General features: G+C 45.9%; 1 protein-coding gene and 1 pseudogene across 4 annotated transcripts in view; both read right to left on the minus strand.

Moving 5' to 3' along the window:
* The window catches only part of LOC140198222 (valine--tRNA ligase-like), a 40,707-nt gene extending 31,823 nt beyond the window's left edge, over positions 1 to 8,884 (minus strand). The window contains exons 1-3 of one of the 4 annotated variants that reach the window (XM_072259266.1): positions 8,808 to 8,884; positions 6,466 to 6,903; positions 4 to 2,969 (exon numbers count right to left, since the gene is read on the minus strand). In XM_072259266.1, the coding sequence (XP_072115367.1) occupies positions 4 to 86 (83 nt within the window). In that variant the 5' untranslated portion in view covers positions 87 to 2,969; positions 6,466 to 6,903; positions 8,808 to 8,884. Of the gene's footprint in view, positions 1 to 3; positions 2,970 to 4,792; positions 5,967 to 6,465; positions 6,904 to 8,807 lie in introns of those variants that run through there. The other 3 variants (XM_072259267.1, XM_072259268.1, XM_072259265.1) reach the window with 3 other exon arrangements.
* On the minus strand, positions 125 to 24,582 carry LOC140198223 (zinc-binding protein A33-like; annotated as a pseudogene).
* Positions 24,583 to 25,382: the final 800 nt, after the last annotated feature.

The following is a 25,382-nucleotide window of genomic DNA, read 5'->3' on the forward strand; positions in this document are numbered from 1 at the left end:
CACAGCTCCAGGTTCGATCCTGACCTCTGGCACTGTCTGTGTGGACTCTGCAAGTTCTCCCTGTGGCTTTCCTCAAGGTGGTCCATTTTCCTCCCAGATCCCAAAGACAGGCACTGCCCCTGGAGCGATTCTCATGACTCTACTCATCCCTAACAAAAAAGGATGAACAAATAAGAACAAAATGAGAGAAACCTACCAAATACCAAACCTCGCCCAAGCCTGATGAGCCAACGCCACTATAGACACTGGCTGCTCGCCACACCACACTCACACAGACACACACACACCTAGGCTGAGGCACAGAAAACATTACCCACTGCCTCCCCATCACGATTCCCGGCCTTCCATCAAACACTCCAAAACCTGATCCTCCTTCAGACTCTACCCAGCCCCTCAATCACGATGCAGCCTCCCTTCGACCCTCTCTCCTACAACCCCACATCCTGCTTCGTCCTCCTGCGTTCCCCTACAGACCACTCACTCCCACTCCACCCTTTGAGTGTTGGCACTCCCCCTCCTCTCTCACCCCAGCTCCATGCACTCCTCAACCCCAGTCCTTTCCGCTCACTCCCTCTCCAGCCCTGTGAACCCAACTCCATTTGCAAAAAGGCCCCCACCTGGGAGTGAAGGGTCAAAGGTCTTCACACACTCCTCCCATTGTGGATTTTGTTCTGCCTGTCTGACTCTCAGACTCCAGCGCCTCATTGTCTTCATCTGGGATAGGGAGTTGTCTATCCCAGCAAGTGAAGACAGACTCCAGCGGATTGAGCGGATGAGACCAATGGAAGGTCCAACGGTCAAGAAGACGGTCTCGGCAAGCATCGTGGAACGTGTAGAGCAGGACAAGACACAGGAGACGTCCTGGTCATCCACTGCGCCTAGTCCCGTCTCCAGCCGTCTGGAAACTGTCTTACCACAGGATCCAGATGAGAATTGGGAAGAGAGTGTGAGGCTGACGCTGCACAACTCTCCCTCACTTAAATCCAAATCACACGCTAGTCTCAACACCATCATAATGGTGTCGACGTCCTCATCGACGTCGAGAACAGACGAACACAAGGTCTTCATCTGGGAATGTGGAACACGGGATTATGACAGGATAACTGTTCCAAAAACAATTTCAATGGATTGTCAGGACTGGCAGCTCAGTGTTGCGGAGTACAGGTGCGAGAGGTGTGATAGAAATGGAGGCCAGAGAGGATGGGGAGTCACAATGTCAGTTCAGGAGAACAGCACCGAAGAGTTTAGAGGGATATTCCTGGGGGAATGTGCAATTTGGCTACGTTGGTGAACATTGGAACAATTTTCACCACAGTGCATGGGAGTGCATCCAGTGAGACTATATTGATTGAAGTTATAAATAACAGGGGCATAATCACTTTGTTGGACTTTAATAATAGGAACTCAACAGTCAGTGGGAATTATGAGAGCCCAAATGTAGAGAGATTGCAGATCCTGGTTGGAATATTAAAATTGCAATAAGAGGTGATTTCAACAATGTTAGTATTGACTGGGATATCATTGTGTTGAGGGATTTGACAGAACGGATTTTGTAAAATGTGTTCCTGATTGTTTTGACAAGATATATGCAGATAGTTTGACGAGAGAAGGGAGTACACTTAACCACCTCACGATAAGTGTGACTGGGAAAGTGGTTAACATGTCAGTGCAGAAGTACTTTGTCCCAGTGAGCATCATTCAATTAGTTTTAAAATAATTATGTAAAAAATAGACCAGTGCTGAATCTATATCTATCTGGAAAGCTGAGAAGTCTCAGAACTTCTCTCTCTGTCTCTGATACACACACACACACACACACACACACACACACACACCATGCAAACTCAGGCATTTACCTTTATCCAAGCCTTGTCTTCACTTACACCCAGACTCACCTGATCCTCCCTCAACCTTGGTCCAGGGTGCCATGGTAGCGTACTGGTTGGCACAATACTCTACACTACCAGTGGCCCGGGTTCAATTCCTGCTGCTGCCTGTGAGAAGTTTGTATCTTCTCTCCATGACTGTGTCCGTTTTCACTGAGTGACCACAAGACTATTAGATATAGGAGCAGAATTAGGCCATTTGGCCCATCAGGTCTGCTCTGACATTTAATCATGGCTGATCCATTTTCCTTCTCAGCTCCAATCTTCTGCCTTCTCCCGATAAGACCTCAGGTTTCCTCCTACTGACCAAAGACGTACCAGTTGGCAAGGTAAGAGGTAATTGTAAATTGTCCCATGATTTGATGAGGATTAAATTGGGTGGCATGGTGCAAGGGGCCAGAAGGGCCTATTCTGTGTTTTCTTAATAAATAAATAAAATAAAAATCCCTCACGTCCTCTCCTCCAGGAATTCCCCTGCCCCTTACCTCCTGTGCGCTCTTTCTCAGATCTCATGCCTCCAACACTTGCCCACCACTCCCTTTGCTACGTGGTAGCTCCCTGTGACCCCTACATTGGCCTCTCCTTCCCACCCAAATGTCTCACTCAATCCTTGCTCAGGTGACTGGTGTCCCAAATGATCATGTGAGTGAGGCTGAGTGACGGATGGACTGAATAAGGCTCTGGAACACCGCGTGAAGGAGGGGCAGAAAGAAACCCACACCGGGGAACAGTGTGTGAAGATCTTTGACCCCTCACTCCCTGGTGGGGGGCCTTTCTGCTCACAGTGAGGTTCACAGGGCTCGAGTGTGAGTGGGTGGAAAGCAATGAAGTTGAAGATCACATCGAGGAGGGGTGAGAGGAGAAAGGGGTACACCACTCCGTGACCCTCAACCTCAGTCATCCGTCGTTAACGCTCTGAATTCAGGAGCACCAATCCACCTGATAAATGTTTGGAAGTTCCGTTCATGGCAGTACCGCTTTCAACCAGACAATGGAGGCAGCGAGCGGCCATAACATCAGCTCACGGCGAGGGTCGCCACCTGCTGTTGGTAACCGGTACTGCAGGAAAATGCTCCAACTCACCTGGAACAGAATCAAGTTTAACATCACCATCCGCCACGAAGGGCAGGATTTCCCGCTGGCCACCCATTTCAATTCCTCTTCCCATTCCCATTCTGATATGTCGGCCCAGGGTTTCCTCTGCTACTACGATGAGGACACACTCAAGTCGGAGGAGAAACACCTGATATTCCGTTTCGGTTGCTCCGACCTGATGACATGAACATTTATTTTTCCAATTTCCGGTAACTCATCCCCTTCCCCCTCTCTTTTTGCATTCCCCATTCTGGTTCAACTGCCACCCCTTCTCTTCTCCTCACCGGTCTATCACCTCCCTCTGGAACCTTCATCCTTCCCTTTATTCTGGGTCCATCTCCTCAACATCAGATTCTCTTCAGCCCCTCACCTTTCCCACCTCTCACCTCCCAGCTTCTCCCTTCATGCTCCCACCGCCGCCTCACCGATCCTTACCCTCCCCCATCTAATTTTGGCTTCTGCTGCTTTCTTTCGAGTCCCGATGAACGTTCTCGGCGCAAAATATTGACTGTTTATTCCTTTTATTTAATGCTGCCTGACCCACTGAGTTCCTCCAGCACTTTGTTTGAGATTCTCAGGGTTTCCAGCATCTGCAGAATGTTTTGTGACAGATAGACCACAAGACCGTAAGACAGAGGAGCAGAATTAGGCGATTCAAACTATCGAGTCTGCTCCACCATTCCTTCATACTGATTCCGGATCCCACTCAACCCCAAACACCTGCCTTCTCACCATATCCCTTGATGCCCTGACTGATCAAGAAACAATCAATTTCCACCTAAAATATACCCATGGACTGGGCCTCCATGCAGTCTGTGCAGAGAAACCCACAGATTCACTACTCTCTGGCTAAGGAAAATCCTCCTTACCTCTGTTCTAAAAGGTCGCCCCTCAAGTTGGAGGCCGTGCCCTCTAGTTCTGGATATCCCCAGCACAGGAAACATCCTTCTCCACATCCATCCTATTTAGTCCTTCCAACATTCGGTAGGTTTCAATGAGATGACCCTGCATTCTTCTAAATTCCAGTGAGTACAGGCAAAGCTGCTGAACGCTCCTCATATGTTAACCCCTTTATTCCTGGAATTATCCTTGTGAACCACCTCCAGATTCTCTCCAATGACAACACATCTTTTCTGAGATATGGGGCCCAAAGCTATTGGCAAAATTCCAAGTGTGGCCTAACTAGTGTCTTATAAAGCCTCAGCATTATCTCCTTGTTTTTATATTCTATTCCCCTTGAAATGAATGCCAACTTTGTATTTGCCTTCTTTACCAAACACTCAACCTGTAAATTAACCTTCTGGCCGTCTTGCATGAGGACTCCCAAGTCCCTCTGCGCCTCTGATGTTTGAATCATCTCCACATTTTGGTCCACACTATTGTTCTTTTAACAAAAATGCATTTCCATATGTTTCCCAACACTTTATTTCACCTGCCACTTTTTTGCCAATTCTTCAAATTTGTCTAAATCCTGCTGCAATCACATTGCTTCCTCAGCACTATCTACCCATCAACCCATCTTCATATCATCTGCAAACTTTGCCACAAGGCCATCAATTCCATTATCTAAATCAATGACAAACAATGCGAAAAGTCGCAGTCCCAGTACTGATCCCTGAGGACACCACTAGTCACGGGCAGCCAACCAAAAAATGCCCCCTTTATTCCCACGCTGCCTCCTGCCTGTCAGCCATTCCTCTATCCGAGCCAGTATCTCTCCTGTAAGGAAAGATCATTTTGCTGTTGTTGTTGTTTGTTTGTTTGTTCGTTTGAATCAGAAGGTTTAAAAACTAAAAATGAACAAAAATTACTTGAAAACCACAGAGTGTCAGGCAGCATTTCAATGAATTCCAGAACGTTGTCCACGTGGATCCTGACCAACCGGCTGTTCCTTTCACTGCATTTCCTGGGGTAAAATAATTGCAGACAGAATAACTGATTCCATGTGGAAGCTGGTTGGGATCCCGGATCAATTTGTCTCCTAAATGAGAGGAACAGCTCCTCACGCTCCACAGGGCAGCCTGCAAACTGGTTCAATGTTCAAAATTCAAAGCAAAATTTGTTATCAGAGTGCACATATGTCACCACATACACCCTGAGATTCCTTTTCTGTGGGTATACTGAACAAATTAATAGTCAACTGTTTACAATTCCTGATGTTAACTATAAACTGTAAACATCAGGAACTGTAAACAGTAAACAAACTCTGCAAATATAAATAATGACCATGAAATAACAAAATAACGGAGTCCTTGAGTGTAATCTTCTTCTTTTGTTCAAGAGTCTGATGGTTGAGGGGTAGTAACTGTTCTTGAACAAGTCCTGAGGCGTGTGTACCTTCTACCTGATGGCAACAGTGAGAAAGGAGCATGGCCTGGGTGGGGAGGATCTCTGATGGTGGATGCTGCTTTTCTACGGCAGTGTTTCATGTAGATGTGCTCAGTGGTTGGGAGGGTTTTACCCGTGATGTACTGGACTGAAGCCACTACCTTTTGTAGGATTTTCCACCCAGAGGCAGTGGTGTTCCCAAACCAGGCTGTAATGTGGCCAGTCAGCACTTCCCACCTCACATCTATAGAAGTTTGCCAAGGTTTTTGATGTCATGCCAAACCTCCACAGACTCTCGAGGAAGTAAGGTCGCTGTCCTGCTTTCTTCACAATAAAATTTATGTGATGGGTCCAGGACAAGTCCTCTGAGATAGTGACACCAGGGAATTTAAAGTTATCGACCCTCTCCACTCCTGATCCTCTGACGAGTACTGGCTCATGGACCTCCGGTGATGTGAACATGGAATTCTCAGACTTTCAGTAGCCGTTCCACCCGTCTTTTTTTTCCTTTTTAGTTTTCTCTCTCCTCCTGATCCACCTGTCCCCATCACCCTATCTCTTTACCCTCCTCCCTCATCCTGTCCATCTGCCCATCACCCACACACTCCTGATCACCTTCCTCCTTTTATTCCAGGCTCCACTTCCCTCTCCTACCAGATTTCATCATCTTTGTCCCTCCCACCTCTCACCTCCCAGTTTCTGACACATTTCCACACTCCACCCCTTCCTCTCTGGATCAGTTGCCAGCTCTCACTCCACCCTTCCTCCCACCTTTCCATGCTGACTGTCTCCGCTCTTCCTTTCAGTCTGGATGGGGGGCTTCGAGACAAAACATCAACTATCTACTTCCCTCCATAGACAGAGTCACAGACAAGTACAGCACAGTAACAGGCCCCTGAGCCCATCTAGTTCCTGCCAAAACCATTTAAACTGCCTATTCCCATTGACCTGCACCGGGACCATAGCCCGCCATACTCCTCCATCCATGTAACAATCCAAACTTCCCTTAAACATTGAAATCGGGCTCACATAGACCATGTGCTGGCAGCTCCTCCACACTCCTATGACCCTCTGAGTGAAGAAGTTTCCCTCGTGTTCCCCTTAAACTTTTCACCTTTCACCCTGACCCAGGATCTCTGATTATAGTCCTACTCACCTCAGTGGAAAAAGCCTGCTTGCATTCAGCCCATCGATTGGTGTTGGCATCCATCTGTCTCGAAGGACAATGGGTGATGATGATCATCATAACAAGCCGAGGCAGAAGGTATGGAGACCCTGAGATGTCCAGTCGTCAAAATCCCCCTCTCACCCTCACTAGTGTGGTCCAAAGGAAAGCTTATGAAGCTTGTTTGGCATCAGCTTGGTTGTCGGATCTGCCGGAAGGATGTTCAATGATGTCCAGCTGCCTTAGGGGCTCCACTCTGGATTTGCTGTCTGGGTTTATTCCCGTAGCTTCCGTCTCTCCCGAGGCTGCTCACAAGGCAATGGGGATATTTACCCATATCTGGGGCTCTGGCTCACGAGCACCAGGGCGTGTCGGGAGACTTACACACTCAGCTCTCCTTTTCACAAAACTGCTAGCCAGTGGTGGAAGCTGAAAGTGAGAGTGACAAGCACTCACAATGTTGTATACCCCTATCAAATCTCCTCTCAATTGTTCACATTCTACCGAGTACAGTCCTAACCTAATCTATCTTTCCTTATAACTCAGGTCCTCTAGACCCGGCAACATCCTTGTCATTTTTCCCTGTACCCTTTCAACCTTGTTTACATCTCTCCTGTAAGCAGGTAACCAAAACCGCACACAATACTCTAGATTAGGCCTCACCATCGTCTTACACAGCTTCAACATCAAATCCCATCTCCCGTACTCAATACAGGATTTCGATAGGTCAATGTGCCAAAAGCTTTCTTTATGACCCTATCTACCTGTGACGTTACTTTTTACAAATTATGGGCCTATATTCCCAGATCACTTTGTTCTACCTGTGACGGAATCCTAAGGATTATTCATTATGGACTGTGCCTTTAAACAGAGAGAGAGTGTGTCGCTGTTTCAGAGAGAGAGAGAGAGAGAGAGAGAGAGATCGAGCAGCTCGTGAGTTGCTATTGTGACAGAAGGGAGGAGCTACATGATGGACAGCTGGTGTTTCGTGCACCAGTATTTAAACCACCGTAATTATCTCTTTAGTAGACACACGGGAGAATACACGCAGATGCTACTGAACTTTTAAGTGCCCACAAAGGTGGGGCTGAGGATCGATTAAGAAGAGTCAATCTGTGACTATCAGTGTGTGTAAGGGGGTGACTGGTGGAAAGCTATCAGTGTGTTTAACCCTTGCCTGGGTTGATCGATTTACCACGTGAAGACGGTCCCTTTAGTGTGGTCACAGTCGGTGACCTTAAAGGAGTCGGAGAACCACGGAAGGGTCGATGGCATCGGCACACTTGTGTACAACACCTCTCTCTCTCTCCTCAATTCGACTCAACTCAATTTCACAAACTGAACTGACTTCATTTACCTCCCATCGAAAGACTGTATCAAATACCATCCTAAGTTTAAAGAAGTTTGGGGTTTGATATTTACAGACCTATAAATGTATAACTTTTGTTAACCTGCTTGATTTATCTGGTTTTATGTTACTTTATTACGTAGTTACTAATAAATAGCATTTGTTAACAGCAAAACCAGACTCCAGTTGTGTTCCATTTCTGCTGGTTGTTTTAACTCATTACGGGGTACGTAACATACCACACTGCTCAGTGTCCGACCATCCACTGTGTAAGAGCTACCCCGGTTGTCCTCACACTTGTCGACATTAAATTCCATCTGCCATTGTTCAGCCCATTTCTCTAGCTGATGCAGAGCCCTCACTGTCCACTACACCCCCAATCTCAGTGTCATTCACAAATTTACTCATCCAGTGACCATATTATCATCCAGACCATTGATATCGATGACAAACATCAAGGGACCCAACACCAATCCCTGCAGCACACCACTAGTCACAGGTCTCCAGTTAGAGAGGCAACCATCTAACCATCTACTACCACTCTCTGGCTTCTCCCACAAAGCCAATGTCTAATCCAATTTACTACCCCATCTTGAACGCTGAGCGACTGAACCTCCTTGACCAACCTCTCATGCAGGACCTTGTGAAGTGCCTTGCTAAAGCCTATGTAGTCAACGTCAACTGCCTTGCCTTCATCCGCTTTCCTGGGAACTTCATTAAAAAACTGTAAGATTGGTTAGACATGATCGACCACACACAAAGTTATGCTGACTATCCTTAATCAGTCCATGTCTCTCAAAATTTATACATCCAGTCCCTTAGAATACCTTCCAATAACTTTCCCACAACTGACATCAATAATTTCCTGGTTTTTGTTTGGAGCCTTTTTTAAACAGTGGAACAACATTGGCTCTCCTCCTATCCTCTGGTAACCAGTCAATATGTGGGATTCCCAGTCAATATGTAGAAAGTTAAAATCACTTACTTTAACAATCTTATGTTTGTTGCTACAGTCTGTGATCTCTTTACAAATTTGTTCCTCTAAATCCCCAGGATGGTTGGCTGGTCTGTAATATAATCCCATTAACGTGGTCAGACCTTTCTTATTTCACAGCAGCAGTCGACCACACCCCTCCCAGAGCACCACAAAATCATCATTCCAGGTGTTGATCCATGTCCTGAGCTCATCCCCCTTTCCTACAGTACTTCTTTTATTGATATTTACACAGCTCAGATACTAGTTACACCATGCTCAACATTTTGATTCCTGACTTGCTCTGAGGTCTTACCAATATCTGTCTCAACAACTTCTCCACTAACTGTTCTGGCACTCTGGTTCCCATCCCCCTGAAACTCCAGTTTAAACCTCACCATGCAGCATTAACAAACTTTCTCACAAGCATATGAATCCCCTTCCAGTTCAGGTGCAGACAGTCTCTGTGGTACAGGTCCCACCTCCCCTGGAAGAGAGACCAATGATCCAAAAATTTATACCCTCCTCCCTACACCAAATCCTCAGCGACGTGTTAAACTGTATAATCTTCCCAGTTCTCACTAGCACCTGGCACAGGGAGCAATTCTGAGATCACAACCCTGAAGGTCCAGCCCTTTAACTCGGTACAGAACTCCCTGAGCAGAAGCTGTCACTCGCCCGACCCATGTCATTGGTACCGACATGGACCACGGCTTCTGGCTGCTCACCCGGCTAATGCGGTGAACGAGTTAAAATTAATGGATCGATAATTCTCACATCGTGTTTATTTCACTCTCCGCACATTTATATTTACACTGACTTACTCCTGATGCCGGTCCCGGGACCCGACCCGATTACAGACCCGGAGCGGAACCGGAGCAGATTCTCAGCCACTCGTTTTCATTCCCAGTCGCGAATGAAGGATAAAGTTTCTCCGTGAATTTATTCCCAGTGAAGGTGTGGAGATGGGACTTGGTCTCCGCGTTGTAAAATGAAACTGTCCCGGACTGGTAACTGAGATAAACTCCCACCCTCCCGGGGATGGGACCGGCAGGGAGACGGGACACAGGGGAGGTGTAAACCTTCATCACGTCATTAACCCGCCTGATGATCCAGAATCCGGTCTCCGGACTCAGTGTGACCCATCTCTTCCTCTCCACAGACTCTGCGGCGACTCCCAGACTCCACCACCGATTCCCCGTCACCTCCACCTCCCAGTAATGTCTCCCCGATGTGAATCCCTCCGATCCCAGCACACAAGCCCGGTTTGTGAACCTCTTCCCGGTGTCAGGGAGATCCCTCCGGGTCCCGGTCAGTCTCACACTCTTCCGATCCTCAGACACCTCGAGCAGCGGATGCGCCGTTTCCACATCCAGGGTGACAGAGACTGGGGGGAGAAGCAGAGAATTAGAGAGTCTCCGGGGATCGGGGGGAGACTCGGGCAGCGCGGCCCCGGGACCGGAGGAGAGGCCGCTGGGCCTCAGGCGCAGTCGAGTGGCCGACCGGACCCTTTCCCGGGGTTTTACAGCGGATGGACAACTATAACGTTCCCGAGGTTTTTCCTCTGGGATGGAGAGCGGAGCTTACCCGCTCAAAACACACAAAATCTGAAGGAACTCAGTGGTTTAAGCAGCATATGTGGAGGGAGATGGACTGTGGATGTTTCACATAAGAAATGGGAGCCGGAGTAAGCCATTCGGCCCATCGAGCCTGTCCGCCATTCAATAAGATCATGGCTGATCTGTCCGTAAACTACCTGCCTTTTCCCCATAACCCTTAATTCCCCTACTATGTAAAAATCTATCTAACTGTATCTTAAATATATTTAGTGAAGAAGCCTCAACTGCTTCCCTGGGTAGAGAATTCCACAGATTTACCACTCTCTGGGAAAAACAGTTTCTCCTCATCCCCATCCTAACTCTTCTCCCCTGAATCTTGAGGCAATGTCCCGGAGTTCTAGTCTCACCTACCAATGGAAACAACTTTCCTACTTCTATCTTATCTGTCCCTTTCAAAATTTTGTATGTTTTTATAAGATCCCCTCTCATTCTTCTGAATTCCAAAGAGTATGATCCCAGGCACTCAATCTCTCCTCATAGGTTAACCCCTTCATCTCTGCAATCAACCTGGTGAACCTCCTCTGCACTGCCTCCAAAGCCAGTATATCCTTCCTCAAGTATGGAGACCAGAGCTGCACGCAGTACTCCAGGTGCGGCCTCACCAGTACCCTGTATAGTTGCAACATGACCTCCCTGCTCTTGAATTCAATCCCTCTAGCAATGAAGGCCAACATTCTGTTTCCCTTCTTAACAACCTGTTGTACCTGCAAGCCAACTCAACAAGAGAAAGGAAAAAGGAAGATAACCAGTGGAAATGTTTATGAGAAAGGAGGGGAGCAACACTGGAGTTAGATGAGGATGGGGTGAGTGAATACTGGAGGCATTCAAAGAGGAGGTAAGGCAGGCTGTTCGGCCGAATTCACTCGTGCTGACCAACTTGTTTCAGCGAGCTAGTCCCATTTGCCCATCATTGCTTTAACCCTTTCCTATCCATGAACCAGTTCCATTCTATTTAAGAATATATAACAGCACCCACTTCTGCACTTCCTCTGGCTGCCTCCTAAGCTCCAGGGAAAATTCCCAGCCTATCCAGCCTCTCCTTATAACCCAAGAACTTCAACTACTGCACAGAGTCTTGTCATCTTCAGAAGTTTTCGGATGACTCTGCCATAGTTGGATGCATCAGCAAGGGAGATGAGGTTGAGTACAGGGCTACGTTAGGAAACTTTGTCACATGGTGTGAGCAGAATTATCTGCAGCCTAATGTGAAAAAGACTAAGGAGCTGGTGGTTGACCTGAAGAGAGCTAAAGTACTGGTGACCCTTGTTTCCATCCAGGGGGTCAGTGTGGACATGGTGGAGGATTACAAATACCTGGGGATACGAATTGACAATAAACTGGACTGGTCTACGGACACTGAGGCTGTCTACAAGAAGGGTCAGAGCCATCTCTATTTCCTGAGGAGACTGAGGTCCTTTAACATCTGCCGGACGATGCTGAGGATGTTCTACGAGTTTGTGGTGGCCAGTGCTATCATGTTTGCTGTTGTGTGCTGGGGCAGCGGGCTGAGGGTCGCAGACACCAACAGAATCAACAAACTCATTCATAAGGCCAGTGATGTTGTTGGGATGGAACTGGACTCTCTGACGGTGGTGCCTGAAAAGAGGATGCTGTCTAAGTTGCATGCCATCTTGGTCAATGTCTCCCATCCACTACATCATGTACTGGGTGGGCACAGGAGTACATTCAGCCAGAGACTCATTCCGCCGAGATGCAGCACAGAGCATCATAGGAAGCCATTCCTGCCTGTGGCCATCAAACTTTACAACTCCTCCCTTGGAGGGTCAGACACCCTGAGCCAATAGGCTGCTCCTGGACTTATTTCATAATTTACTGGCATAATTTACATATTACTATTTAACTAGTTATGGTTCTATTACTATTTATTATTTATGGTGCAACTGTAACAAAAACCAATTTCCCCCGGGATTAATGAAGTATGACTATGACTATGACTATGAAGTCCTCCAGTCCTCAGTGTCCAACAATATAGAGTCCTCCACAAACATACAGAACATGTCACCTACTCCCACTTCCAAATCATTCATATGAATGATGAAAACAGTGGACCAGCGCCCAACCCTGCTGTACACCACTGGACACAGGTCACAACCCAGGCAGCTCTGTATCCAATTGGCCAGATGGTAGTGTAGCCCATGTGATCTAATTCTCTGGAATATTCTACCATAAACTACCTTTACAAATATCTCATTAAAGTCCATGTAGACAATGTCTCCTGCTTTTCCATCATCGGTCTTCTTCATCCATGCAGAAAGCCACAGTGGGTATCCCTGACTAGTCCTTGCCTTTCCAAATGAATGTAGATCCTGTCTCTCAGAATCCCCTCCATTAATGTACCCACCACTGATATTACGCTCACCGGTCTGTACTTCCCAGGCTTTTCCCCGACAGTCGATCTTAAATAAATGTTCAGCAATAGCCACCTACAGTCTTCTGGCCCCTCACCCGTACCTACTGATGATACACATATTGTGACGAGAGTCCGAGGCGAGGACGGTAAGGACCCAGGTGCTGGAGTATCTGAGACGAGAATCGATACACGATACGAGACTGAGACGAGAATCCAGAGTCCAGCTGACAACTGAGCACCGAACCTTCTTCTTCCACTGACTTTTGTGCTAATGGCAGCTCGCACCGATCAGGAAGGTGCATTACCGCCACCTACTGGACTGGAGTATGATAGGAGCTGTCACAGGGATCAGGTCCTGCCTCCCAAACCTCTTTTAATTAAAAAGTTAACCATGGTCCCACATGACTTATCCATCCCTGCTTCAGATGCCAGAATATCCTGCAGCCTGGGCACCACAGATCTACACAATAATTGATTAAGAAGCTTCCTGCATTTACCAAATATCTGTGGCACACCATGATCGCATGTTCCACTGTCTCTGATACCTTAAAAAAAATCACATGACTCATTCCCATACTTACCAACAAGCACCAAAGTGGAGTGAAAATCTGTGTGTCCCAACCTCAATCTCACCAACCAAGCGTCTTCCCTCTTATTCCTTCCCAAATGGCCCCTCCCCTGAACTCATAGGCAGCCATCAATCCCAGGGGATTATGGGTTTGCACCTCTGGTGGACTGTGTCCTCTCCAGGGTGCAAGCCTGTGTGGGAAGATCTGAAGAACCGGCTGTTGCCCATGCAGCAGCATCAAACTAATGATAATGGCCATAACTTCTGCTGTATAGACAGATAATCCACCTGTCAGCCTTTTCCCCAGCTCGACACTAAACCAGGGGATAAATATCACAGACCCCACCCATTACTGACTGGGTCTTTAGATCCATCGGTGAAAATAGGCAAAAAGGGCAAAATACTGCTGCCATATATGACCAGACACCATCTCATCACCCACAAGACCCTGTCTATCCCCAGTAATGACAAATCTATTTCCACATCTGGAAATATCCAAATTTGAACTCCTGGCCAGGCTACTGTTGGGTTAATCTGCAAATCGACAAGACCATACTCCCTTACCAATTCCCTAATTATCCACCCAAAACATTAACAACTCTGTTAGTCTATTCCCAACAATCCATTAAAACCGGGGCACAGACGGAGCAGATAGTTGAAATCTTCTTCCCACAGGAGGGGGATCAAATACAAGAGGTCACATGTCTGAGGTGGGAGGAAGGAGTTTAAGGTGAGTTTATTTGAACAGTGAGTGGTTGATGTTGGAACTTGCTGCCAGAGGAGGTGATGGAATCAGATACAATCACTGTGTTTAAGAGACACTCAGACAGACACTGCAGTGCACAAGACAGAAAAGGAGACCGACCTAATGCCAGCCAATGGGATGAGTTGATGGGTTGAAGGGCCTGTTTCTGTGCTGTAAGACACTGACTCTGTGACTCTAAATGAACTGAATGACTGAGACCCCACAGCCTCCGGTGCAGAGAATTCCAGACACACCATCCTCTGAGGGTTCACCATCCTGAGACAGTGACCCCTGACCCTCAACTCCTCAGACAAGGGAAACATCCTCCCTGCATCCTGTCTGTTGAACCCGGGAAGAATTTTGTGTTTCCCTGATATCTCCTCTCATTCGTCTGAACAGAGAACATAGAACAGTACAGCACAGGAACAGACCCTTCATTCAATGTGACAGTGACTAATCGATACCGGCATCAATTCTTCTTCTGTACCAGTTCCCCAAAACCTCAATCTCTCAATCTTTCAAAAGATTCTCTAAATCTACCTTAAATATATCGAATTATCGGGCCTCACATAATCTGCTGGAGGAACGCAGTGGGTCGAGCAGTATCTGTGGGAGAAAAGGGACTGTCGACGTTTCGGGTCAAACCCCTACATCAGGACTGAGAGTGGAGAGGGGAGACCTAGCATAAAATGAGAGGGAGATAGAGCAAGGAGAGAGTGTGATGGAACATTATCAGTGAAGGAGGTGATAATGGGAACTATTAGGAGAGAGAAGAATGGCAGATGGAACCAGAACCAGATGGGCCAGTGGTGAGAAGCGTGTGGATGAACTGTTAATGCAGATGGAAAGAGAAGATCTTTGTCCCCTTTGCCACAAACCCACCTCCACCACCCCATCACCCACATTCCACTCTCAGTCCTGATCCAGGGGTTCAGCCCATTCAGGATCAATGTGGTCATTGATATCTGGAGTCACAGGAGATGGGAGAGGCATTTCATGTACTTCCCATGGAGACAGCTATGGGAGATTGGGAATTAAGACAAATGTGTCGCTATGTCTTGCAACGTATCCATATTACTAAACAGGAATGTCGATTGGATTCACAATTGGCTTGGCCACAGAAGACAGAGGACTGTGGTGGAGGAGTGTTATTCTGTCTGGAGGTCTGTGAACAGAGATATTTCACAGAGTTCACTGCTGGTAATTCTGTTGGTGAGTGATATATGTGGCCTGCACACTTGAATTGGCACAAATTTGGTGGAGTTGTGGATAGCAAGAAGATTGTTGAAGGATACAGTAGGACAAGGTTCAGTTGGAGATCTGGATGGAGAAATGGCTGATGGAGTTTAACCTGGAGCAGTGAGGTCCAAGACCACAGCTCCCTCAAGGGGCAACACAAGTGCAGAGTCTGGTCAGGAAGGTGTAGGACAAGCTTGTCTTCACCAGTCAGGGCATTGAGCGTGGAAGTTGGCAAGTCCTGTTGCAGCTATTGAAACCTTGGTGAGGTCTCACTTGGTCTCACAAGAGACCAGAGAGGCAGGACTCTGATGTAGGGTCTCCACCTGAAACTTTGACTATCTCTTTGTCTCTGCAGACTCTTCCTGACCTGCTGAGTTCCTCCAGCTGCTTGTTTTCAGATTTGGAGTATTAATAATAATAATAATAATAATAATAATAATAAATACATTATCATTTATTACTATTGGTAATGTCTACAACTGGTATCATCCCAAAGTCACCAGATAATAGCATTAACAAATTAGACCCACACAGGAATATTTCTGTAAATCTTGAGAAGGCCACAATACTAAACACCACTAGAATAGTCAAAAGTTCCTAGCAATTGAGAAATTAGTGTGCTTGGCTGTGCCCATTCCTCAGGCTTTACCAGCTTGAACTGAGAGAAAAATAGAAGTAGAATAATAATAAGAAGAATTAATTTACTGAGCACTTTTCATACAAACGATGTAACTCAAAGTGCTTCACAATGGGATAAAGTGGAGACATGAAACATGTCTGTTGAACACCAGGTTAAATAAATAGGAGTATTGGGGAAATGGATACAACAGCAATGTTTAAGAGGTGATTCAACAGACAGATGAACAGGCAGGGAATGGAGGGATGTGGAACGTGGGCAGGCAGGTGGAATTAGTTTAATTTGGTCTGATGGTCAGCACAGACACAGTGTGACCAGGTTACTGAGGGAACTGAGAAAATACATCGTGAAGGCTCTGGTCACAAAGAGTGAACGAGGGAGGATTGAACTCTGAGAAACGCCTGGTCACAGCTCTCTGACCTGAGGAGTTTCAGAGACAGAGGAGTGTACGGATGAGGGAAATTTAAGGGCAGAAAGTGAACATGTGATTACTCCGGCATTGAGGTAAAGGACAGTTTTAAGGGGTTCGATATGTAAATTAAATGAAAGAGTAGCTCATGAAAGGATTGGTCTCTTTAAGGAACAATCTGGAGTCTTTGCAGAACGAAGAGGTTTTAAATTGATATTTCTTATCTGCATTTCCCAGGGATGTCACGGAATCCAAGCAATTGAGGAAAATAAGTTCAGCAAATTACATTTTGGAACATATCACATTACAAAAGAGGAGGTGCTGGTGAAATCTTGACCGTGGTCAAAACTGGTTGGTGTGTCTGGGCTCAGTCTGATAATGATTCAATGTGGTGGTTTGATAACAACAGTGAGACTCGTGAGTCCAGCAGGGGGCAGACCTGAGTCTGCAGTCACAGACAGGTCAGACAGGGTCAGTGGTTCACGAGGGTCTCGTGTGTGTCTTTCTGACAATACTGGACACCACACTGATACAAGCTTTATTTCATTTAGAGGTACAGTATGGAACAAGCCCTTCCAGCCCAACGAGCCACACTGAGCAACAACCCACCTATTTGACTCGAGTCTAATCACAGGACAACTTTCAATGCCCAACTAACTTACCAACTGCTACATCTTTAGATGGTGGGAGGAAACCCATGCGGTCAAGGAGACAACATACAAATCCTTACATACGGCGCTGGAATTGAACTCGAAATCTGGCACCCAGAGCTGGAATAACTTTGCACTAACCACTACACTACAGTGCCTGCCCTTTATTCCCTATAATGTCATTAAATAAATATTAATTCCCCAGATTATGTGGCAGGATTCACACTTGTGTCCTGTCGGGTTTGTACAGTCTGAACGGGTCCAGGATGCAGTGGGACATCTAACAGTCCCGTGTATTGGTTGTATTGTGCCCCTGTGTCGGTGTGTTCAGGGGTCAGACATCTCCAGCTGACCATGTGACACTGATGTTTCCCAGCAGGGAGGATTGAAGCTGGAATAAAACTACAGTCCCCCTTCAGCCCATTGTTACAGACAATCTTTGCTTCTCATTCTAATTAATTGTGTCTTGTAAACAAGGACAAACAAATCAGTGTAAGTTTTACCTCGATTGATGGCATCAAGTGTTTCTCTCAGTGCTGAGTTCAATAAATAGAGGTGATCGAATTTTTCAACTGGAAGGGCACCGTCTGTCACTAAGAATTCCTGGATGTCGTCACTAATTCTGCAAATATAAAATTGTTGGTTATGAACTGCAATGCTGAACTAGTTTACAAATCCATACAGAGATTCAGCAAAGAGCAGATCCTACCTCCTCTTCCGACGAGTTTCCTCCTGAAATAAATAAAACACAAATCTGAACAGACTGAAACTGACAGTCCTCATCCTGAATTTCATCCAAATCATTACAAGATGTTGTAAATTCACATTCCTACAGTCACACGCATGTACCAACAACACAGAACCACATGGTAAATGACAAGGAGTATTTCTGAAAATGTAAAAACAGTGTAGGTTTCCCTTAATTCTCTAATCTAATGGAAAGCACATTTACCTATTGATGATAAATCTGATGTCTGGGTCACATTCTGGAATTGATCCTTTACTCTCACTGATTGACAGAGAGACCCTCACACCCACGGCACCAGACACACTCACAGTGTGTGACTGGAACTGGATATTAATGTAAGTTTCAGGGATGTTTGATATGGGAACTGAGGAAACAATCACCAGTTCAGTGTTATCTTCAGAGTAACTCATTCAGAAGAAGATTGCAGATGGTCCAGTGACATACCGATATTCTGGAAGTCCAGTTTTGGGACAACAGTCCTGAACTTCTGAAACATTTCTCTGTCGTAAATCAGTTTACAACCAACTGTAAATGTCACAGTTACTTCAAATGTATTGATCACAGTTTTGTCTACTTTTACAAAAGCAAAGAGAAATATAATCTCTCACCTTGAGAAATATCACACTCTCTTTTTGATCCATCTGTTCCTGTAACCTTGAGATCTCCTCCTGAATAGAATTTAAATTCTTTTGAATCTCTCGAAGATTTTTCTCCATTGGATTTAGGATACTCTCCTCTTCTTCCCTGAGATCTCTGAGTATGCGCTGCTCTTTCTCAGTGAGAATCTGGTGCAGTTCAGCAAACTGTGATGTGACGTGGGACTGAAGGATGTGTGATTGTTTCTGTCAAGTGAAAGGGGAAGATTAATTTACTATATTGTTTTGTTTATTACCAAAGTACAGATGTATCACCGTGTACAACTCTGAGATTCCTTTTCCTGCAGGCAGTCACGTTAAATACAAGAAACACAATTGAATCAATGAAGGACTGCACCCATCAATGTGCAAAGAAAAAGCAACAAATGTCCAAATACAAGAAGAAAGACAAAAAAATCCATCATAATAAATAAACAATATAGAGAATGTGAGATGAAGTGTTATTGATCATGAGTCCAGTTCAGTGGGAACCGTTCAGTGACGGGGTGAGTGAAGTTATCCCCACTGGTTCAGGAGCCTGATGTTTCAGTTGTAATTGATCCTGAACCTGGTGGTGCTGGATCTGAAGTTCCTGTACCTTATTCCCAATGGCAGCTGCGAGATGAGAGCATAGCCTAGACGATTTGGGTCGATGATGAAGGATGCTGTTTTCCTGTGACAATGCTCCAAGTCAATGTGCTCAATGGTGGGGAGGGCTTTACCTGTGATAGACTGGGTCATGTCCACTTTATTGTAGGTTTTACTGCGCAAAGGCATTGGCATTTACATACCAGGTCACGATGCAACCTGTAAATATAGTCTCTTCCACACATCTATCGAAATTTGTCACAGTTCTGGACGTCATGCCGAATGTTCACAAACTTCTAGGAAAGTAGAGGTGCTGCCGAGATTTCTTTGTCATGCCACTAACGTGCTGGAACTCGGACAGATCTTCTGAAATGATAACACGTAGGAATTTAATGTTGCTGACCCTCTCCTCCTCTGATACGCCAATGAGGACTGGCTTATGGACCTACAGTTTCATCCTGCTGAAGTCAATAACCTCCTTGGTCTTGCCGACATTGAGTGAGAGGTTGTTGTTATGACACCACTCAGCCATATTTTCCATGTCTCTCCAATATCCTGATTTGTCAGCACCCTTCATTTGGCCAATGACTGTGATGTTATCAGCAAACTTAACTATGGCACTGGATTTGCACTTCACCTTCCAGTCATAATGTGAGTAGAGCAGGGGGCTGACACGTAATGTTGTGGTGTTCCTGTGCTGAGGGAAATGGTGGAGATTATTTTACCAATCTGAATTGACTGCGGTTTGAAAAATGAGGATCCAGTTGCCAAGGAGATATTGAGACTTAGGACATGAATCTTATTGATTAGATTTGAGGGGCCGAGCTGTAGTCAATGAAGAGCATTCTGATGTACAGTGCCAAGAAAAGGTATTCACCCCCCTTGGAAGTTTTCATATTGTATTGTTTTTCAACAGTGGATTTAATTTGGCTTTTTTTGACACTATGCAACAGAAAAAGATTTCTTTGTGTCAAAGTGAAAACAGATCCATACAAAGTGATCTAAATTAATTATAAATATAGAACACAAAATCATTGATTGCATAAGTATTCATCCCCTTCAAGTCAGTATTTAGTAGATGTACCTTTGGCAGCAATTACAGCCTCGAGTCTGTGCGTACAGGTCTCTATCAGCTTTGCACATCTGGACACTGCAATTTTTCCCCTTTCTTCTTTACAAAAGTACTCAGGCTCTGCCAGATTGCATGAGGATCGTGAGTGAACAGCCCTTTTCAAGTCCAGCAATGAATTCTCAGTTGGATTGAGGACTGGACTCTGACTTGGCCAATCCTGGACATTGTTCTTTTAAGCCATTCCTGTGTAGCTTTGACTTTCTGCTTGGAGCCATTCTCTCACTGGAAAACAAACCTTATCCCAAGTCGCACTTCTCTTGCAGACTGTATCAGGATTTCCCCTTGGACCTCTGTGTATCTTGCTGCATTCATTTTACCCTCTACCTTCACAAGCCTTCCAGGGCCTGCTGCAGTGAAGCATCCCCACAGCATGATCCAGCCACCACCATGTTTCACAGTAGTGATGGTGTGTTATTGACGATAGGCGGTGTTCGGCTTACACCAAACATAGCGCATAGTCTGATTGCAAAAAAGCTCGACTTTCATTTTGTCAGACCGTAGAGCCTTCTTCCAGCTGACTTCAGAGCCTCCTTCCAGCTGACTTCAGAGCCTCCCACATACCTTCTGGCAAACTCAAGGGGAGATTTCATGTGAGATTTTTCCCCCCACAGTGGCTTTCACTTTGCCACTCTCCCATAAAGCTGCGACTGGTGAAGCACCCGGGCAACAGTTGTTGTGTGTGCAGTCTCTCCCATCTCAGCCACTGAAGCTTGTAACTTGTCAGACCAGAATGTTACTCATCTGATTCATCCAGGTTTCTGGTTAGGGAAAATTCTGAATTATTTAGAGACTGTGATAGCCGTGATTTATTCAATTTGACTGTCTGTTGAGTCTTTGAACACAGCCCAGTCTACCGACTTTAGCAAACCTGCAGCCGCTCCTCAGCCTCACACAACTACCTCAGTGTTGTCCTCATCTCTGGAGTCTTGCTCTTCACCCTCCGCCTGGATGCAGGTCGAAGGAGGGTGGCCAAGTGATCAGATTTCCTGAAATGCAGTCTAGGCATGCGGTAGGGAAGCTTTCCTCATCATAGTGTGACAGTGGGCGAGAGTATTGGGTCCCCTGGGGCTGCATGTGATATGCTGATGATAACTAGGCAGAGTCTTCTTCAAACAAGCCTGATTGAAGTCCCTGACAATTAGTTGAAAGTCATCAGGATCAGCTGTTGCCTGTTTGCTAATTGCAATCATTTGGGAGGCTGAATGGGTGATAGATTGGACATGTAGAGAGGTAGATACACCCAAGGTGCAGGACACAGGAAACTGGGTGGTAGTCAGGAAGGGGAAAGGTTTTACGGAGCCACTGCAGAGTATCCCTGTGGCCATCCCTATCAACAACGGGTATATCACTTTGGACACTGCTGGGGTTGGTGGGCTCTTGACCTAACAGAGGAAAGTCATAGTGGTCGGGTCTCTGGCATTGAGTCTGGCTCTGTGACTCAGAAGGGAAGGAAGGACAAGAAGCATGCTGTGGTGATAGGGGATTTGTTAGTTAGGGGAACGGACCGGAGGTTCTGTGGGTGAGAACGAGATTCCCAGATAGTAAGTTTCTGCTCGGATACCAGGGCCTGGCACATCTCAGATAGAGTCCTCAGCATTCTTGTGGGAGGATGAACAGCCAGAAGTTGTTCATGTCAGTACCAATGATGTGGGTAGGATGAATGACGAGATTCTACAAAGGGAGTTCAGGGAGTTAGGTGCTAACTGAAAGGGTGGGACCTCCAGGGTTGTGACCTCAGGAATCCCCATGCCACGTGCTAGTGAGGCCAGAAATAGGAAGATTATACAGTTGAACACATGGCTAAGGAGTTGGTGTCAGAGGGAGGGAATAAGATTTTTAGACATTGGGCTCTTTTCCATGGAAGGTAGGACCTGTACAGAAGGGGTGGTTTGCACCTGAACTGGTGAGTTACTAATCTCCTAGCGGGAAGGTCTTTTAATGCTGCATGGTGGGGTTTAAACTAAAGTTGCAGGGAGGTTGGAACCAGAGTGCCAGAACAGTTAGTAGGAACTTTGTGGAGGCAGATGTCTGGTAAGATCTCAGACAAAGTCAGAAATCAAAATTTTGAACATTGTGTGATGAGTGTCTTGAGCTGTGTATATTTCGATGCAAGAAGTATTGTAGGAAAGGCGGATGAGCTCAGGTCATGGAACAACACCAGGAATTATGACTTTGTCACCATTAGTGAGACGGTTGCAGGAGGGACAGGACTGGCAGTTCGGTATTCCGGAGTTCTGTTGTTTTAGACGTGACAGAGCGGGAGGGATTAAAGGAGGGGTGGCATTCCTAATCAGTGAACATGTCACGGCAGTGCTCCGTCAGGACAGACTAGGGAACTCAGCTAGTGAGGTGTTAAGGATGGAACTGAGACATTAGAAAGGTATGACTGTGTCAATGGGGATACTGAGGGGGGGATTTACAGGAACAAATTTGTAAAGAGATTTGTTGCAAGAAACACAAGGTTGTTGCAGCAGGTGATTTTAACTTTCCACATATTGTCTAGGAATCCCATACTGTAAAAGGACAGTTTGTCAAATGTATTCAATTGAGTTTCTTTCATTAGTATGCAGAAGTCCTGTCAAGAGAGCGTGTGATTCTGGATCTGCAGTTAGGGAATCAGACAGGGCAGGTGACAGAAGTTTGTGTCGGGGAACACTTCGGATCATTTGAACACAAAGCCATTATTTTCAAAGTAAATATGCAAAGAGATATGTCTGGTCTGCAGGTTCAGATTCAGAATTGGATAAAGGCCAGTTTTGATGGGATCAGAATGATCAGGCAAGTGTGGATTCGGACAGTCTGTTTTCCAGCAAAGCTGTACTTGGAAAATGGGAGGCCTTCAGAAGGAAAATTTTGAGAGTACAAAATCTGTATGCACCTGTCAGAATAAAATACTGACTATCATGGCTTGCAGAGGGGTCTGCATTAGCTGGGAAACGTGCTGAGAATGGCAGCTGGAACCTAATGCAGATAAGTGTGAGGTTTTACTCCTCAGTTGGACCAACCAGGGTAGGTCCAACATGGTGAATGTTGGACACTGAGGAACGTGGTAGAACAAAGGGATCTGGGAATACAACCCCATAATTCGTTGAAAGTAGTGTCCCAGGTAGATAAGATCCAATGAAAGCTTTTGGCACATTCACCTTCATAAATAAATGATTTGAGTGCAGGAGATGGGATGTTATGTTGAAGTTGTAGAAGACATTGTTGTGGCATAATTTGGAGTACTGTGTGCAATTTTAGTTACCTACCTACAGGAAAGATGAAGCAAGGCTCCTAATTAAATTATGAGATGTGTAGGTCGGGTAAATGCAAGGAGGCTTTTTCCACTCAGGTTGGATGGGAATACAACCAGAAGTCATGGCTTAAGGGTGAAAAGTGAGAAATTTAACCTTCATCCACTTAAACGTGCCATAATTGCGTGTTTGACAGCTATGTCGGCAGAGTGCTTCAGAAGACAGAAAAATTGCAAATTAATTAAAACATTTGAAAAGTGAGTTGCTTAAAAGGAAATTACAGACTACAGTTTGCAGTGAGAGGCAATTGAGAAAATATACATTTCGTTTTGTCAGCAGCCCGCAGAACATTGCTGAGGTTCACCGGTGCCGTCTTTGAAGAAGTCAATGGGGTTAATTCCAGGAACCAATTAACCATTTAACCAATTTGTCCCTGGGATGTGACTGAAACTGTCGTGATCACAGGGAGAACATGCAAACTCCACACAGACAGTACCAGATGTCAGATTGAGCCCAGGCCACTGGAGCTGAAATATTCAGCTATTCTACACTAAAGGGGACAATGTCAGAAATTCAACTCAGAAGCCTCACCCGTACTCCGGAAATCTTCTCCTTCTGTTGCTGCTCCATTTCCTCAAAGTCTGCTTTGTTCTTTGTGAGAGAGTCGAAGGAAGATCTAACCCGATCCTGGGAATTAAAGAGTGAATGGATTGGACACAATACATGGTACAACAGAAACAGACGAGCGAAAGTGATTTGTATTTACCTTGTAGACTTGAACGGCTTCTTTAACCGGCATGAAGTTGTGGGACTTGTGTTCCCGCGCAGTCACACAGATCACGCAGATCAGTGTCTTGTCCGTCTCACAAAACAGCTTCAGCTCTTCCTCATGTTCCTCGCAGTAAAGTTTATTTTCCTTCCCTTTCGGATTCAGGTTTAGTTTTCGAGCTTTCTCAGACAGATTAGCCAAGGCCCGATTGACCTTTAGGGTGCGGTCTGCAATCTCCTCTCTACATTCCGGACAGGAGTTTCTCTCCTGTCTTTCCCAACACTGTGTGATACAGGAGCGACAGAAGTTGTGTCCACATTCCAGAGTGACAGGTTCGGTGAAGAAATCCAGGCAGATGGGACAAATTACCTCCTCAGTAAAACTCTCGTCCTGTCGTTTCGAAGCCATGTTAACTCCCGGTACTTCCTGGTTCAGAATGGTTTCGCTTTCGGGGACCCTGCAGTACCGAGACTGTCCACTACACGCGCCATTCTCAGTGATGAACGGTCCTGCTGTAGCGATTCGGCCCGAAATAATGACTGTACTCGTCTCTACAGATGCTCCCTAGCCTGCTGAGTTCCTCCAGCATTTTGTGTGTGTTGAACGAACATGATATTGCTGCAAGTGTTCAACGGGAAGGAATGGCAGCCATTTCTACATCAGGGTGGGATCAGAAACACAGTAAACAGGTCGGAGTATAAAAGAAACAGACAGAAGAGGCTGGTTCATTGCAAGACAGGACTGAAAGGGACAATTCCTGAAAAGCGAGACAGTTTTCAGATGAAGGATCTCGACAAAGTTGATGAACTGAGAGCTTGGATACATACATGGAATTATGATGTAGTGGCCATTACAGAGACTTGGCTGGCACCAGGGCAGGAATGGATTCTCAATATTCCCGGATTTCAGTGCTTTAAAAGGGATAGAGAGGGCGGAAAAAGGGGAGGAGGGGTGGCATTACTGGTCAGGGATACTATTACAGCTACAGAAAGGGTGGGTAATGTAGCAGGATCCTCTTTTGAGTCAGTATGGGTGGAAGTCAGGAACAGGAAGGGAGCAGATACTCTGTTGGGGGTATTCTATAGGCCCCCTGGTAGCAGCAGAGATACAGAGGAGCAGATTGGGAGGCAGATTTTGGAAAGGTGCAAAAATAACAGGGTTGTTATCATGGGTGACTTTAACTTCCCTAATATTGATTAGCACCTGATTAGTTCCAAGGATTTAGATGGGGCAGAGTTTGT

The sequence above is a fragment of the Mobula birostris genome, chromosome 5 (genome assembly GCF_030028105.1).
Source record: "Mobula birostris isolate sMobBir1 chromosome 5, sMobBir1.hap1, whole genome shotgun sequence".
Classification (NCBI taxonomy): domain Eukaryota; kingdom Metazoa; phylum Chordata; class Chondrichthyes; order Myliobatiformes; family Myliobatidae; genus Mobula; species Mobula birostris.